Raw genomic sequence first — 18,378 nt, forward strand, 5'->3', positions numbered from 1 at the left:
TTTTCAGAGAAAGTGTCCCTGTTCGACTTGCACACGCACTGGCGGTTCACAAGGTACAAGGCCTCATGTGCGCTAAAATTGTGTGTTCACTCGTCGTCAATTCCTAATGCTTCCTTTGCGTATGTGGCGCTCTCTAGAGTTCGATGCCGAGTCACCCACATGCCGACCCCCACCTACTTCATCATGTGGGTATGGAGTACTTGGACGTGCTGTACCTTCAGCATGTTCGTCGAGTCAGATTTGAAATTCCTGGATGCCGTGAAAGGCAACGTCGCTCTTTTTCAGCCCGCCCAGCTTCTTGCCGGTCTCCGTGGCACGGTACAGGATTGGGTCCGTGCCGATCATCGAGCCCACGCAGCGAACCACAAAGCCCTTCAGAAGATCGTCCGAGTGTTCGGCCGTCTACTCCAAAGCACCAGCACCAGCATCGACATCTGCGGATGTAACTTTGACACCAGGCGGGCCGTGTTTCCCGTATCCGTGAGAACCACCAGCATCTTGGATGACGCCACGACCTAGGTCATCTGCATCGGCCCGTTCACGACCAGCACGGCGTTGTGCAGCGACTGGTGCACACTTCGTCGTAGTGAATGGCGAATCGGTGTGAAGGCACGTCGCGGCCATGACTTACACGGCCTGGTGCGGGTAGTTGCCGTTGGCGCTCTCACTCGAAAGTATCACAGCGGCCGTGCTATTCGTTGGCCACATCCGTGGACTCGGCCAGTACGCACCGGGTACGGCCCCTTGAACATCGACTCCTGTATCTGCGAGTCCGTCGCCACGGGTTTGCCGGTCAGGTTGGCTCTGGAAATTATCAGCGTCTGAGCACAAATACCGTTACCCCCTGGCCGGTCACCACGGGCATTCATGACACCAGCCGTCGTCGAAGTTCTCCATGTGCGACTCGATCATCTCGATGCCGCTCGCATACCACTTTAATCGGGGATGACGGAGGTCCGGACACGGAAGGTGTGACATCTAATCTATAGGAAGTGCATCCCAAACATGAAAAAGGAATTCATCAACAGGTCTTCTAAACTCATTTGCCATTATAACGCGGTTTCTAATATTTATATCATGTCCGCTGCTCGATTACCCCGTCGACAAAAATCTTCAGTCCCAAAGGAGCACTCACTCACGGCTCTCCATCCTCGTCCACGTCAGTGACGCATTGACCGCCGGCACCCTCGGCCTTCGCACGCTTGAAAGCTCTCGCATGAGCGGCTTGCTGGATTCGCAGTTATAAATCTCCTTGCCTATTGTCAACATACTCTTTTAGCATCTCAAACCACTCATCTAAACGGCACATGCACAACAGCACTAACGGCGTAAATACTTTTCAGCTTTGACTGCTCGCGCGTGAGCAGCGAGCTTCACCATCGCATTGCGAGTCCAACCTGACTTCGCTCTGTTCTCTTGACCAGTGTGGGGCTCGATAAGCCCTTGATTATCTGGTTCTGTCCCTGGTTTGCGTTGGGTGATGCGATACAAGCACAATGAGGTGAGGACAATGCATACACCACGCGGATGCGTGCTCATAGCATATTACTTTTAGTGCTACGCTGCTTGCTTCCGACGTTGTCTTTATCTTCGCCATGGCTGGAATTGGTTGAAGTCCACTGGCTGAAGGGGGCGTGCGGCAAAAATTGTGTGTGTACACAATTTCAGGCGATCGCCCCATCAAGCAGCAGGCCTCAACCACCGCCGCCACCTTTCTCACGCTGTCTCCGCACGGTCTCCGTAGCGCAAGCTGGACGTCTGATGGATGTTCCGTACGGCCGCCTGCACGAGCTGTTACGATGCGCATCGCTCCGCCGCAGGCCATACTTGCTGGTGCCGGGCCGCCAGTCAGTCGGATCGCCGACCCGGGACCTACCTCACCGACAGAGTCGCCGACGTTCAGGAGGTGTGGCGACGAAGTCGCGTCGTGTGCGAGCAGTGATCAGCCCGCCAAGCGCGCAGAAGCGCAGCGAACGAGATGCTCCCATACTACATGTAGTATAATATATTGTCAATAGTATTATTTATTCGGAACCCCTGCATGTAGGCGGATAGTGGTAGAGTAACAGATAATAATTAGCAGTCACTTGGACCACTGAGCAAGGGTAGGGGTGAAGGGAGATAAAGTCGAGAGCCGAACGAGAAACGACGCGAGACGTAGGTGCTCACAGGCTCGTCGATGTGCCAGACGAAGAAACCGGCCAACCGGCCGGGTGGCCGTAGTGAGCCGGCGGCATCATGAAGGCGCACCCTCCCTGCAGCGACGAGAACAGCACTTCCCGCATGGCCCACGAGTTGTCGAATGCCAAAGTAGTCGTAGATCTCTGGGCGACTGCAGGCGCTGTTGATGTTTAACCGTCCTGTATTCCAGAGATGGCTGGTGTTGCACCTATGTTACTCGATGACATCCCTGGAGTAGTAGAATGTTGCACCAATGTTACTTACTTCATGACATCCGACAATCGACAGTTCTTCGAACTGCGAATTGTTTTTCCAACCCTGGACAGCACAGAGTTGCGGCTGTTGCTGTGCGTTGACAGGGATGGTGGAGGCGATCACAACAGAGACGGCAACCGCAATGTACATCGAGAAGTACATGGCTTTTGATGGAGCGTTGCCTGGCGGTGCGTGTGTGGAGATTTAGAAAGTGAGAACGCAGACGTACCTTGCCGCCTCTAGTGGTTCGACGAGTTCCCGCGCACGTTAATCTTGTCAGGACAAAACTCGTTATTGTAGCAGATTGGAGACAATTCATCCGGCTGTGCTACGCAGTGGTTTACAGACAACGACGGATAAATCCGGGCGACACTAAAATCCGGGTGAGACAGATCCCCATTCGATCCCCATACAAAATCTAACCCCATTTTTATCCAATGAAATGCTTAAATGAATAATTTTAGAGCCAATCAGAAAGTTAAAGATAATGAGTGGTGTGAAGCTAAACTCCTTTGCCGACACAGTAATTTGAGGTCAGTTGCGCAATGAAGCGCGTCGAGCACGTGACGGCTACAGGGTACGGAGCGGCACAACTGGGCCAAGTGGCTGGCGGCCGGTGGTGGCCCCCAGGCGGGCGGCCAGCACCCTCCCAAGGACATGCTGACTAGAACCAAGTAGAGCAGCTGGTAGCGCGTGTAGGCGCCGCTCTGCAGGTCTGCCTCGAGGTTCCTCGGGTCCAGGAAGGCCATGCTCAGAACTGAGCCACCCAGTTCCCGTGAAGGACTAGAGCACGGACCAGCTGAAGCGCCTCCGTCTTGGGGACGTGGTGGGGGCATCTGGAGCATGCGGGGGTGGGGAGAGCGAGCAGCGCCGAGGTGTGGGAGGTCAGTATGACGCATATCCGGGTGTGAGGTTGCCACCGAACAGTTCGCCGTTGTGCCAACCGCTTAGTGCTGATGTCATGGGGCCACTAAAAGCGAAGCTAAGAAATAGTGCTAAAGCTACTGGAGGCACGGCAAAAGAAAAACGCCTTCGTGCTATTCATGCCACTATTGCTGTGTGGAACGCCATACCAACAAAGGCGATAATTCGCAGCATCAAAAAAAAAATTCCTAGGTACCCTAAGGTAACTGTCTCAAAAGGCGGATTGTTTTTGCTTTTCCATACGGTTTCAACTTCGTTTTCTGTACCATAGGTTAGTTTATCAACCAATCCAATCGCAGAATTTTTGCTCCCCGGATTTTTGTGTCGGGAGCAGAGATTGCCCTATAGTATGGAGGATGCCATTCAGTGAGTCCGGATTTATCCGTCGTTGTCTGTAGATTATTCCGCCGTAAGGTTCCCAACTGGGCCAGTCGTTGCATGTGTACTTATTTTTCCCAGATTGCTGGAGCTGGGGGTTGTGTTGCTGCTACACATACCCTGTCAAAATCGTTTTCTAGCCTCGAGGGAGGACGCCTCTCAATTGGAAATATCCACTGTATCGGCATGCAAACAAGTATCATGGAGATGCTGTAGTTGCCCGCGCCGGATGCGGCGCTCCGCCACCCCCTGCGCAGCCCGCCACTGTGAATGCCGCTGGCGACGGAGGAGATTCCGCCCGCGAAGAAGCTCCGGATGAGACGATGCGCGCTCCTCCCGTGCCCCCCGAGTACGTGCCACAAGCGCTGCAGCGTAGTCGCCTTTGTCTTCCATGGCAACCACGCAATTATCTGCCTCTCCGAATTGATGCCTAAGGGAATCTGCCACTTTAGTGCACTAGAAGCATATTAGTGCACTAATAGAAACGACCAATCACGCCAAAACCCTACGAGCTCTGGTATATTACTGGATGAAATATTCGAAACCGTAAAACCTGCCATTATGTATACAGCTCCTGTTGGCTAACTCTCGACCACCCGATTTGTCTCGTCTGCTTTGCAGTTAGTACTAGTGGTATGAGCTTAACTATTTGACTATCACTACCAAATTGACCTCGCCCCGAGAATTATGACCAAGAAGCGCGGAGACTACACCAAAAGCAAGCTAAACTCTACCGAACGCTAATTAAGTGGGTAGGCAAGCGCAAGAAAGGCGAATCGATGGAGTCTCAGTGACGTGGCCCTCAACCACGCCTGACAGCTGAGGCAGAGCAAAACCTTTGTGAGTGGATAATGGGGCGACAGCTTATCGGGAAGCCGGCCAAGCGTGGGGAATCATTGCCAAGGCCAGCACGATCGCTGAGATGACTACGGGCACTGGCGTTGGTAGCGGCTGGTACAGGCGCTTTATGAAGCGGCGCCGGCGTCGATTAAGCAAGCCGCTTGGCTTCACGTGAAGGAAACCGTCCAACAACAGCTTCTCGTCCTCCCACCACCACGCACGAAAGGCACGAAGCGGAAGACAGCGACAGTTTGGTGGGCGATTGCTAACCCGTGAACTACTAGAGAACCTACAAGCAAAGCCTCAAAAGGCGCGGCAAAAAGGTTCCCGACTGACACCGGTTCATACGGAGGTTGAAAATGCTCCAGGCGCACCCGAGCAATCGCTGTTTGAAGCAATAGTTTAGTCAAGAGATAAGACCGACAGGCAAATCAATGTTAGTTACTGTAAGTCAATTGCACACACAGATGGGCAGATAATCATACCTTTATAACAGTGCGGAGAATTAACGTGTCCGAGGTGACTCGAACCCGCGACAACCCTGCTCCCCGTAGGGCCCTCATTAAGCCAGCGGCGTTAACCGACTGAGCTGTCAGCACTGTCGAAATGACAAATTATTTCCAAGATACATATCCTTTCAATACTGATGTGTTTGCGTTTTTATCGTGTATTATAGATTACCTAACCACTGAACGAAAGAAACACTGTCCCAGTTTGAGAATTGCTGGTTCATACAAATACTAAGATAAAAAGGAGCACTAAACTGGCAATCAGCAGGAAATAGGCCATTCACTACAATCCATCCAAACTACCCAATAAGAGCCTCTCCATACCAGAATTAATCTGTGAAAGAGAGTAAACAAATACCTGTCTGGGTATGCATATTGCACACTGAAACTCACTGTAGACTGTCGGCTACCGCGCCTTGACTGATGCCCTTTGAAAAGTGCACTAAATTGGCAAATCCCCTTATCTCGGAATAAAATCCTCAATCAATTCCCACACCCTTGGAGGTGGGAATTAATGGCTTGGCTGGGGATAAACAGCCAGCCAATCAGAATCGTTTATTTTATTCCGAGATCCAGACACAGACGGAGAAACCAGGGCCTGAAGACACTCATAGGAACGGAAGTCGTTTTAGGGCTGACAATGATGGCATCAGTTTTTTATCTGAACAATGTAGATATGACAACGTTCATGGTATCGTCCGAGAGCTGAACTTTCACCTACAAGGTCAAGCAGTTCCGCCTGTATTTAGTTCAAGTGTTAGAATATTTGAATTGTTGTAATAGACGTTAAGCTTGGGCTTATGTACCGAAGGAGACAAAAGCGGAATGCATTTCAACTTGGCTGGGGAATCAGTCTGCTGCGTGAACCCCCGACTGGCCCGACTGATCGACTTGCCCGACTGATACCGACTGACCTGACTGACTGACTTGCCCGACTGGACCGACTTGCCGACTGACCGACTGACCTGGATGGCAATCCAACCCGATTAGGCTCGACCAAACCAAGACCAGTCACCTGTGCACTGCAGCCCTCCGCCGGGGTTTCCTGCCGAGATCGCTTGCTTGTTGACTTGGATTTGTATTTTCCGTGGTGCGTGTACACCAACGTCCTAGCATACTGTCCCCACGAAGCCGAAATCACCCTCATCAACGCCACCGTGTCCAGAGCCTGCTTGGTCGCGACACGCTCACGAAGCTCTTACAGAAGAGGCGTAAGCGAGCAGAGCAGAGCGCCGTTGCCTCTCGTTGGCACTCGCCGTCCGTGTGTGTCTCCGCCGAGTCCCGTGCGTCGGCCTCTATCTGCACCGCCGAACCACCAGGACCAAGATGATTGATGCTGCCCGCCGACGAGGTGCCGCCGCAGCCGTCCTCCCGCGGCGGAAGCAGCTCCGCCGCGCTCGTGCTGGCAGCCACCACCACCGCCGACGACGACGACGGCGCGCTCCGTTTCCCCCTCCCCGTTTGGCGCTCAGAAATTTTGTGGCTGGCAGCGGTATACGCGAGGTATACTATCCGCAGTGCGAGGAGCAATCGATTTGCTAGGGAAAGGGTAACCCAGTCGGGCAAAATAATCACTCTCATTCGGAAAACGAAGAGGTAGAGTGGTCTGCATTGCACCATCTCTCCACAATGTGTAGCTTCGTCTCCACAAGGACGGCAAGACAGCGGTGAGCTCGTGGGAGGGTGAGAACAATTTGTCCATCGCGCAGTTCGGCAGGGAGAGCGCGCAGTAAGCACCGCCTTCGGTCCTTGCACTTGGTCTCTGTGGCTCAGGTAATGAGCGGATAGATTCCGCCACCAGAGTCGTCTCGTCCCCCCTCCATTTGGAATTCTGCGCCACTGAGACATCCCCCCCTCCACGCATCGAGACGTGCACGAGAACGCGTGAAGCACGACCAACAGTACGACCACTGCACAACATATCCGCGGTAGCACATCAAATGTGCGAAAATGCCACACGCTGTGGTGGCAACACAAAACGATTGCATGGTTTTGGAATCTGTCCGCGTTTTGTCGAGATGCACGGCCAGGGCGAGATTAGGTTAGTCCGAGCCAACCAGCGCTCGAGAAGGCAGCATGTCTCAATTTGGAGATGCACGGACGCAATTCGAAATCCTCCCCCTACGGCAAGAACACGAACGTACATGCCGAAGCAGATTGCTTGGCAGCGTATGGCTCTCGGCGTCGACGGAGTCCGCGCGGACGTGGTGCTCGACGGAATGAAGTCGTTTGAGATAACCAAGAGCAACAAGATGGCCTGTACGACCTGCTCAGACATCGAGCCGCACCAAATGCGTTACCGACTGATGGAGTGCAGCTCGCATTCCTGTGCGTCTGCTAGCGAGTTCGCTTGCTCCTGGCGGGGGAAGATGGTAGCATGCCTTAAGAACGACGCAATCTCTATCTACACGGTAGGGGAGCACACGACGGAGGCCACCTCCCCCAAAAAGAAGAAACTGACGGCAACGCAAAGGCATTCTGTCGCGACTTAGCGGAACACCATCTCCGCCCAATGCGGATTCGTCATGCGATGTCGCGTAGATTTGATACGCCGCTAGAAGACCTTCCAGCACTCAATACCGTCCAGAACTTTGTGAACTATCACGCGCGCACGCACCTGGGGAACAACGACCGTGTGGACGATGTGAGAGAATGGATTCATGCGCATGCATACACTGGAGGTGAAGCAATGACGCAGCCCTTCACGTTTGCATGGGATTTAGACCGTGAGGGCAAGCCGGTTGTGGGTAACGGCTCGGATGAACGTCCTTTCATCGTCGGGCTGACGTCGAAGGCGCTCGTCATGAGGCTGATGCTTCCTCCGGAGCGTTTTATCCTACATGTGGACGCAACCTACAAACTAAACTATCGCGAGTACCCCGTACTGGTAGTAGGGGTGTCGGATCGATCGCGTGGGTTTCATGTTGTGGCTCTATTCATCATATCTCAAGTGACGCAGCCGGTTATCCAGCGTGCGTTGATGTCACTGAAGCGCCTGTACTTTTGGATCACCTGAGGTTCTCTTCACGATGGGAGACGCCGATAAGGCCCAGCACAACGCTCTCCGCGCCGTATTCGGAGGGAACAATGGGTTCACGGCACTTATGTGTTTCTTCCATGTCATGAAGAACGTGTACGAAGCAATTAGAGGCTTTCCCTCGGGTGTGGCGGCTTCTATCGTGCATGACATGTACGAGTTACACTTTGTGCGCAGTGAAAGCTCGTATCTCTGGATGCGAGACCGTGTTGTCGCCAAGTGGTTGGACTACCCTAGTCTTAACTCTTTTGCGCAGTATATGTGGTCGCAGTGGCTTACTGGTCCATTCAGCGCATGGCAACTCTACTTAACCCCGGTAGGGTTTGCGTCCACTAATAATCCAGCGGAGACATTCAACGCGCTACTCAAGCGTGACTACACTTTGAGACGCCGGCTCAAAATGGGCACTTTGCTGAAAGAGCTACTACACTGCTGCGAAGACCAGTCCTCCAACCCGCGACCGTTCCGCTTCGACGTCGTTCCAGCGGCGACCCTCATGCGACGTGTATCCGATCTAGTGCGAGAGAGTCTTTTAGGGGCGAACGAAGTCACCCCGATCGATAATCTGGGTACTGGACGCATGCAAGTTTACTCACTTCTCGCCAAACGAATCATAGTCGCACCAACAAGCGATCTGAACTGGGCATCGCCGTGTCGGCTCAAATGGGCATCAACTACGCTCGCATGGAAGTGGAGGGGCAACCATGCGGCGGGTGGGTAGTGGATATGTACAAGAGGTGGTGTAGATGCAATTACTTCTACGCATTTGGAGCTTGTATCCACGTTCTATTCGCAATCCAGTCGTGTGAGCACTTGGACAGTCAAGGGCGAGAGGTTTTGGTGAGCAGGAAGAAGCGCAAACGTGGGAGTGGTGGTTCGGACGAGAGGGTGACCAACCTTGGGGGTAGACCCGTGATAGTGGGGCCGGCCCTTACTTTCTGAGGTTCCAGCACTATCGTACGACCGGAACCTGCTTTAATATGCGTGTTACCATGTTGACTAGGCTTGGCGTGCACTTTTGCACTAGAGGGATTGTTATGAATGTGAAACGTAGGGAGACGTGTTGGCAAACAAGTTAATGATTTATTTTTCTTTAACTTGTTTTTATTCTTTGTGCTGATCGGTAAACTAGATCTCGACTGCTGGCTGCTACTACAATCAAGTCCAACATCATATGCAGGTAGATGCTGGTCAACTCAGGTTACTCTCCATCACTGGTCTCCTCCACCCAACAATCGTCGCACGCGCACTTGAACCAGATTTGGTTGCCGTAGTTCACTGTTAGCTGTGCTCCAGCGTTCACACTTTTGATCATTACTGCCATCACTTTCACTGTCGACCGATTTTGCATTTCGACGAAGGCTACGTTGGGGTCGCACGCGTGGCTAATGAAGCGGGTGATAGATCCACACTCCAGGGCTTCGATGTAAACAAATTTTCCGTCCACTGAACGCTCGTTCAGCAGCATAGTGTAGCCGCTGTTCTGCTTCTTCGCCTCTGTGGGTTGCCCTTTCACGAGCGCTGGGTATGCACACAGACGCCCGGAATACTCGCCAATGACGTCGCCGACATCTAAAAATGTAGTGGTGAAGACACCGAGACCGACACGACCTGTGTCGTAGAGTTTCAGTGTTTTACGCGTACGAGGTGCATTGCTGCAAGCAGCCTTTAGTGAACAGCAATCGGGAGTGCAGAAAATAGCGAGAGTTGCGTTGCGGCATGTATCCATGAAGCAGTCACCTACACAATTGCACGGATGTCCATCTCCAATATCTTCAAATGCAATTTCCTCAGGCACTTCGCACGTCTCCGTGTAGGCCACTGTGTGTGGCCAGGGTGCTTCAGCATCGACGGGCTCCGCAGGAGCGCTGGGCTCGATAAACTCCGGTCGACGGACATGTAGTGCGCGAAGGCGTGCTTTAATCCCGGGCAAGCGCAGCATCGCCTTGGTTTTTGTCGCCACCAGTGATTTCGCATGGTATATCTGCATGCCGCTCCGCGTAATTCCGCACTTGCTCTGGTTGCATCGCTTGCGAGACCGTGCAACATACCAAGACCCCGCTCGCTTCTTGGGCTGATGGCGTATCTTGGCACGCTCCCAGCGAGTAGGAATAGACTTTAGATATGCGTCCATTGCTGCCAAGTCAGAGTCCGTAGGAGGCTTGACTGGCATTTCCTCTGTCGCACCACCTTTCTGCCCTACGTCACTATCGTCACGGACATAGTTTCCCTGCGATCTAGCAACACTCGTAGTGCTGGATGCCTCTTCGTCTTCATCGGTCTCAACATTAATCACTTCAACGTTCATTGCTGCATTTCCAAAACGCTCACATGCTACGGCTGCGCCCGGCGTTGCCACGGCCTCCTCGCGATTCGACACCTTCGGCAGCAAAGCCTCAGCAGCACTAGACGCCGAAACTTCCTCTTCCTTCTCCTCAGCCTGGGACGGCGAACCTGCCGCTGGGACCTCGACCGGATGCTCGCATTCTCCATCACTCTGTCGCATTACACTAGCAAAGGCGCCATCAACTGCACGTCGCATGGCACGGTTGAAGGAGCTAGAGCGCCTCGGCGCGTTGCAAGTACTAATAACTAGCCGAAATGAACGCAAATTCCGCCACTTAGCCTCGTCCTCCGTACAGCGGTGACCATTACGATCAACGAGCCTCTTAATCTTCATCGTAAGAGGAATAACCTCGTCCGTGTCGACTTGGATCGGCTTGTCCTCGTCGTTCCTTGGATCTACGCTCAGCACGACGGACTCGCGGTAGCCGCGGGGGTCCCCACAAACAAACGCCCACGAAAAATACGCTATTGTATCCCCTGCATGAAGCTCCTCCGGAGGTAGCTCAGCCAGGCTGATACCCACCATGACTGCGCTGCAGCTTCTGGGCGATCCAGTGGAGTCGAAGGCCTAGAAGAGGAAGGAGGAATGAGCACAACACGGCACGCCACAAACGACGTTAACATTCAGGACACCTTCGGAGGACCTCAGCGCGCTGGCAGAGATGTGTTGCGAATCCTGCACTGTCAATGCAGAAAGTGCTGCACCATCCATGTTTTTTTGTGTGATGCTTTACTGTGTTATTCAGATCTGAACGTGTGATACTAACGTTTTCTCGACGTGCACGTGGCCGAGCCGTCTGTACCACTATCAAATGTCTCATACCTCCAAATCCCTACAAATGCTTCAAACAGCGCTAGTATCGGCATGCTGCTTGCATGCCTTGCCATGGCACAACCAGTGCAGCTACGAAAGCCGGGCTTGATTCAGGGCCGTTCTTAACGGAGCGGGTGTGCGGTAGGCTCGGTAGGCCCGGGTAGGCTGCGCACCGGCTCTGTGCAGCAGTCGGGACTACCTCGAGGGAATTTTCGATCTCGGATCGGTAGGCTCCCTACGCGCACCACGAGGGGGGGGGGGGCGCTGTCCGTGGTAGGCTGCCCAGATTCTGACTCCCCATCCAAATGGATCGCCCTCGAGAGTTGCTGCGCACCATTGTCTAGCCCAGCGCGAGCTCCTCTGAATAATCTTCTCTAAGGGCAAGCGCCTGCGTCGCTGCAGCGACACACACGGCAATGTCATTCATCTCTTCATCACTGGACGAACTGCTCAATTCCTCGTCGTCCGAATCGACTAGCTGAGGGAACATACGTAGTATCTGCCACAGGGGGTTCGGGGCGTTTTGTGAATGAGACAATTTCTCGGACACAGGTACAGTCTGGTACAGCGGCCTACCGCCCTACACTCCGTCATTCTTAACGACGACGCGCAGAGTGGTACTCTCTACGCACACCGCACACCCAGCCTACCGCTCCGTTAAGAACGGCCCTCATTCATCATTAGAAATTCTAGTTATGTTCCGACTAAAATTTCATTGAAATAGGACAATTTCCGCATTTAATTGTTTTTTTTAGTTTCCCCCCAAAAAATCCCCCTCTTAACTGGATCGCCTGTTAAAACAAGGTGGTGTGCAGTAAAGTGGTGGAGGCCAGGCGTAGGTAGAGAGCTTCCGATGGAGAGTGCGTTACTGAGCAAATAAAGTATCAGGGCATAACAAACAGGGGCCATGCGTGAACGAATAAAACGATTTCCTTGTATCCATCGCTGCTATCGTTGACTGTAGGCAATGAACATGCCAAAACGAAAGCGCCGCCTCGGCTTGAATAGCATTTGCACATGGCAGAAGCGGAACGTTGACTGGGGGGTTACTGGCCAGGCTGCGGCGTTGCACCACACTTGGTTTCACAGCAGTCGTGGAAGTCGTCTCCGGTGTGGCCCTCGTTGCGACACTTCTGGCTGACGTCAAGGTTGGCCTTAGAGTAGAGAGGGGGGCAACCAGTGGCCTGGCAGTACAGCAGCTTCGGGGCTTGGTCTTCTTCGGCAGTGACGGAAACGGCGACAACAGCGGCGAGGATGAGGGCGAAGCACGTCTTGAAGTTCATAGTTTCTGGGAATTGGTGCTGAGGTGGTTGTACGTGTATATGCGTGTGTGTGTGCTGGCTTCGGCTAAACGCGGACTGACTCGAGCGCGCGATCGAACGCGAGATATGAAAACCGGATGGGACCAACAGCAGTCCCTATGCAAAGTTTGCATTGCAAACCATACTGCGATGCAGTCACGCCCCATCCCAAGACCAAATACAGTACTCTATTCCCAACACAAGGAGACAAGAAACAGCCGCTGTGGAACCACTGGATTATTTACAACAGTAGAAACCCATATCAGTCTTTGATACTTGTGTGTGGCATTACACATACAGATCCGCTGGCTGAATCATAAAGAGGATTCACTGATGCAATTCCGCTGGAGAACATGTCGACTCGACTGAACTAATTGAAAGAGAGTCAACTGCTTGGTCGACGTGTCAGGCTTTTGCGGCGAGAACTTTTGTACTTCGCACCAAGTTTGAAACGAGTCCTCACCCTCCTTTAAGGCGTTGAGGTTAATCATCTGGGTGATGGGCGAAGTACTTGCGCCCGTGGGCGTTATCATTAGATCTCGCAGGCTATAGGCTGATACCGGTGCCGAATTAGAGGTGCACGACTGTATTCCCAACACTGTTGGCAACAGCGACTTGTGATTCACACAGCCTGTGAATCGCACTGACTTGCAGCCGACGAGAACGTCTTTCGGGCCATGACGGCGCATGGCGGTGCAAAGTGAATTTCTCATCTTACAGAAGGATTGATGTCTTGACGAAGTTCCAAATGGAGGAGGTCGACATCCTCATCTTGTGTTGCTCGTTGGGTAGATCTGCTACTGTTAAACTAAGAAGATTGCCGGGTCGGGTTTCAATCCACACTTGCAGCAATGCATGTGTAGTCCAAACCGAGGACCAAACTAGCTGAGTCTGAAAGCGGCCCTGGCTAACTCGCAAGCAGCAGCACGATAAAACCAAAGAAGTTGACAACATACTTAAGTATGAGCGATACCTGCAAAGAAGTAGTTATAGTGTTTGCGGTTTTGGTTGTACTACGGAAGACGCCCCGAGTCTCTACAGTAGACTCGAACCCACTTACTTGCAAGGAGAATTAAGGTTGCAACTACAGTGCGGCAGCACTCGTTGAAGTTTGGCTTGCTTGAGCAGCATGAGCCGGTTCGAATGTTGGCAACAGGGTACGGGGCTGCGCGTCCCGGTGCCGTACACACGTTCAACTGAGCAACAGCAGACGCGGACGCGGTTATGAGCACAGTGCCGACGATAACTAAGACGCAGGTCTTGTGGTTCATCTTTCGGTACTTGAGGTGGCCTTGGTGAGGTTGACTCGGTAAAAAGCAGGCTGAGAAAGAAGGGCTTGACGTCAGTTTTGCATAGCTCGTGGAAGTTTACGAACGAACTCCAGTACCGTCGACAGAGTGCTGGTTTGAATTAGCGACTTTTTCGTTGCTCATACATGTCCGCTACTAGCGAATTCAAGATCCTACTACATGTGCAAAATCGTTAATGCAACAGCCCTCCTACTCTTCGTTAGCTTTGGTTTCGAAGTCTTCGATCCCCGAAGTTGGTTTACTGTGAAACTATTATACATATTTTTTTTTACGTCGACACAAATCGGAACTCGAAACGTAAAGATTCTCAAATTTCTCGTCCATTCGTGCGTTGGTTGCTGCCGACTCTAATCTGAATACTCAGACGTACCAAGTCATTTCCGGTACGATTCATGCTGCTCCATAGCACTTCCAATTAGTTGCAAGGGCTGCCAGAGTTGGAATTGGCGCGGCAGCACGCTGCGAAGTCACCACCGCGGTTTTCACAGCACTGACTGATCCGAGTATTGGATGCAGAGTAGAAACTTCCACATCCCAGGGTGCTCGCACAGAGCGCAGCATGGAGAGAAAAACGCAGCTCAGCAAAGTGCAGAATGCTCGGCTCTTTCGGGCGACGAAATGGCACACCAACGACAACTTCTCCAACTCCACAGGTGATTATGGATTCCCCAGGCTGGGTTACAACGTTTCAATTTTCCAATCTCGCAATAACAGTGAAGGGCAGCTTGTCTTCAATACTAGAGTGCTGCGGGCCGCCTTTGTGGCACGCGAGGAACGAGATGGGAAGCAAGGATAACGCGACAAATACTGGTGACTACGCTTTTATGATTGATATGATCTCCAAAGCATATCAACGACATCGCCTGAACGAAATTGTTGGGAAATGTGAGCTTGTGTTCAACACCCAAATGGGAGCTTACAACAGGAAGGACTTTTGATCCACCTGAAACGTTGGTGCTTGAAGTCCACGTGCGTGCAATAGGGCGTCCGTCTGCAGAGCTGCCGGGCCACTCACGAGTAACGCCACATCAGCTCCCATTCCGTAATTTTCGCGAATCTCGCTGTGCACATCTCGTAGCCGTGCACTTAAGTCTGGACGCTCCTTCTCGATCAAGAAGTTACGACTGAGCAGGGATTGTGCGGGTGTTGGCACCGAGCGAGGCGTGGCGGGTGGCGCAGGACTCGAGATATCCAGACCAGCAACTTCCATTTCACCCATGGCAATGCCCATGGTTCCATCAGCGTCTTTGCGGGAGTTGTTGCGCTTTAGTATGAGCAGCACAGCACTAGCTCCAATCACAGCACCTAAAGCACCCGCACCAAGCAGCAGTACTCGTCTCATGAACGACTTGGCCGTGAATTCCTCCATGCGGAACACCCACACCATCATCAACACACAACCCAAAGCAGCACCCACGAACAGCGGCAGCCCAAGCATGTAGTCGTGTCCTGAAAACGTATGGCGTTCCAACGACGAAGGATAGAAGCGCTGAACACGCGGTGACGCTTCCTCCGACAAGTCGTCCGGTTCTGTCTGCGTATCGTCGTCGTCGTTGTCGTATCCATTGTCCCCACTTCCGGCATGCGTGAGGTGCAGCCACACTTTGCATTTCCACTGTGAACACCGGTTCACCGCATCCAGCAGCTCTGCGTGTGCTTCCAAAAACTCCAAATCACGGCACGTCCAGATTATCCATAACGTGCGTGGCAGCCCTGAATCGTCGGCTGCAACCTCGTCATAGTCACCCGCATCCGCCAACGCCTTCAAGTGATCCAGAACACTAAGGAACGGGGTCATTCCGCTGCCTCCTGCCACAAATACCATGTGCGGAGCCATCTTGACCTCGGAACCATAGTACCCATCCACGTGGACAGATTTTAACTTTTGTGTCTTCATGAGAGTCAACAACTTCGACGTGAATGGTCCTTGCACCTTGGCGTCCAGCGTGAACGAGTGGCGGTTGCGCAGTGGACTGGAGCTGATAGTGAACGGATGCCACTCGTTTCCAATCGCATCCACCTTGATGTACACATACTGTCCTGGCAAAAAATCCGATCGATCGCCAGTCGATCGTCTTAGCTCCAACTGGAACACCTTGTTACTCATCGCTGTAGCCGACACCACACTAGCTTTCCCACGCCCGAAAGCTGAGACTGCACGGTAGATTCCATACACCACACTTGCCGGCACCAACCAGAACACCGCAGCATAGTAGTGAAGTCCCACGAACACCACGAACACTGCACTCAGGCAGTGCAACACAACGAATCGTCGGAAAAACCTGCGTCGCACCCACTCCATCGAAGAGACGGCAACAACCAGCAAGGGCAACATCGCCACTGCCCCGAAAAAGTTGCGGGTTGACCCGTAGCGCTGCTTCGGCGTGCAGCTCTCGTCCAAACACGGGAACAGCATCTGCTCCACTTTGCTCTGCTTGAACCACACGTAAAGGTAGAGCACGCCGTGCAGCATCAACATGATAAATCCAAACTGCCCCGTTAAAACATGATACCGTGCCGCGCGTTCGCCCGACAGGCCGAAAAATTTGTGCAAGAACGACTGGCGCGCCACGAGCAGCACGGATAGCACCATCGCATACAGCCCGTTCATGCCAAAGGCGCGCGCTGTCCGGGGCAAAAAGCCCGATTTGGCCAGTTTACCATTTTCCTTGTCAATGAGCAGCTTGCCGATGACGAGGTTAAGTTGCAGCAGCAAATATCCGCCGACCAGCACCACGTCGACCGCGTCAAAGCCGACCTTTTTGCCGATATTCGGGCGCGCTTGCACCCACCTGACCAGTCTGAGTTGCTTTCCCCACCTGACAGTTGCACCAACAGAGCTCTGCTTCCAATAGAAGACCGCCCCAGCCAACAGGAAGGGCAGCGTGATGGCAAAGGTGACGACCGCCGGCTCCACCTCGAACTTGTCGCCGAGTTTGGCCTCCAGCGCCGGGTAGAGCGTGCGGTAGTAGATGGGCCAGCGGACCCACAGCAGCGCGGATAAAATCCAGAGGCTGCAGATTTTCAGGCACAGCTGCGCGCCGTTGCGCCGCGCCGAGGACAGCAGCTGCAGCGCCTTCTTGCGCTGCGGCTTGTGCAGCAGCCTCTTCATGCCGCCGCGGGGCTTGGGGGACGTGCGGCTCGCGAGCAGGCGGTCGAAGGCGGCGTCGTCCAGGCCGTCCTGGTCCAGCAGCAGGTCCAGCTCTGCGTCGGCGGCGGCCACGGGCGAGCGCGGGGGCGATGTGGGCACGCGGCGGCGCTCCATCTCGCTCATCATCAGCGAGCAATCCGGCGGTCGGAATGCGTGCGTGTGTCGGACTGTCAGTTATAGCTGTTTTAAGACATAGGTTGATTGTGACCAATCCGCGGGTAGAGTTGGCGTATAAGGGCATTTGTATCAGCTATAATGCGATACTGGCTAGTGCTGTTATTGACGAGACACAAGGAACGACTGCTTGCGGCATTCGGTGTGGAGGCGCGACTGGGAGGCTGCCGTAACTAACCCTGCAGCCCTTCATTGATGCAGCAGACTCACTTGTCAGCTCTCTTTACAGAGCCACAAGCAGAGGCGATCCTGCGATTGGAGTGCCCGTCTTTCGCCGTCGGGGAATGCACCCACGCTTGCCGCAGTAACCAACGGAAAAGGGTGGCGGTAAAATCCGTTCGCGCCGAGCTCGGGCTCGTCGGCGCCACGCGCCTGGCCTTTGCTTTTCATACATGACTCAAAAGCCTTGAGGTGAGCCCGTCGCACGACCATCGTATCGATGGCATCGCTACAGTCGCTGGCTGACCAGACCGAGAGGGAAAACGACTTCTTCACCGGGTTTATCGGCGGAAGCCATCGCGCCGCCCGCATTACTGCACTCAGCGAGTCATCCAATACATGATAGCGGAGACTGTGCCTAAACAGAGCCCGTTGCAACTGCAATTCGCTTTGCGACTCTGGGGAGCCATTGCCCATTGCCACGTACTTGCGAGCCACAACGCGACGACGCTGTCGTTAAAATGCCACCCCCGTGGTGGAATTGCATCGCGTGCCGATCGCCACAATGAGCTCGCTTCATCCTCCTATTGCTGTTGCCGCGTGCCAACGGAGACATGCCCCGCACGCCGGGCGTGTCTTTCGTAGCGTTACGTCCCTAGGCAGCGCACCGCATGTGCTCATGTTGCCTCTGCCACGGAAGACGCCGCAGCGAGCATTTAGGTTCGGCCGGCGAGCTTTTAGCGCAAATCGGGGCGAATTAGCCCTGACAGGCTCTTTTCTACAAAGGAGTGTGGGCAGACACCGCTCAGCCAATGGCAGCGCGCCTGACCGAGCGAAACTGAACGTCGTGGGGACAAGCCGCCAGCTGCCCGCTGCCGCATTTGCGTCGTCGCCGAGTTGTTTTGCACGAGGTGGAGGCAATCTCGAGGCGAGAAGCAGCAGAAACCAGTTTTCTCGCGCGGCAACGACGGCGGCAGGCGCTCCTTCGCTCCAGCCCTC

General features: G+C 53.6%; 3 protein-coding genes across 3 annotated transcripts; all 3 read right to left on the minus strand.

The window, feature by feature from the left end:
- Positions 1-234: 234 nt before the first annotated feature.
- Positions 235-10,996, minus strand: IUM83_18824 (Histone-lysine N-methyltransferase; the record flags this gene model as incomplete). Its single annotated transcript, XM_067943842.1, has 3 exons — positions 235-402; positions 732-804; positions 9,330-10,996. The coding sequence occupies 3 exons, from the start codon at positions 10,994-10,996 to the stop codon at positions 235-237; spliced, it is 1,908 nt and encodes a 635-aa protein (XP_067783903.1).
- Positions 10,997-12,330: 1,334 nt separating this feature from the next.
- On the minus strand, positions 12,331-12,567 carry IUM83_18825 (small cysteine-rich protein SCR91; the record flags this gene model as incomplete). The annotated part of the gene is made up of 1 exon (XM_067943843.1): positions 12,331-12,567. The coding sequence occupies one exon, from the start codon at positions 12,565-12,567 to the stop codon at positions 12,331-12,333; it is 237 nt and encodes a 78-aa protein (XP_067783902.1).
- Positions 12,568-14,811: 2,244 nt separating this feature from the next.
- Positions 14,812-17,172, minus strand: IUM83_18826 (Ferric reduction oxidase 7; the record flags this gene model as incomplete). Its single annotated transcript, XM_067943844.1, has 1 exon — positions 14,812-17,172. One exon carries the CDS (start codon positions 17,170-17,172, stop codon positions 14,812-14,814), a length of 2,361 nt encoding a protein of 786 aa, XP_067783905.1.
- Positions 17,173-18,378: the final 1,206 nt, after the last annotated feature.

Source organism: Phytophthora cinnamomi, assembly GCF_018691715.1.
Source record: "Phytophthora cinnamomi strain GKB4 chromosome Unknown Contig94, whole genome shotgun sequence".
NCBI lineage: Eukaryota > Oomycota > Peronosporomycetes > Peronosporales > Peronosporaceae > Phytophthora > Phytophthora cinnamomi.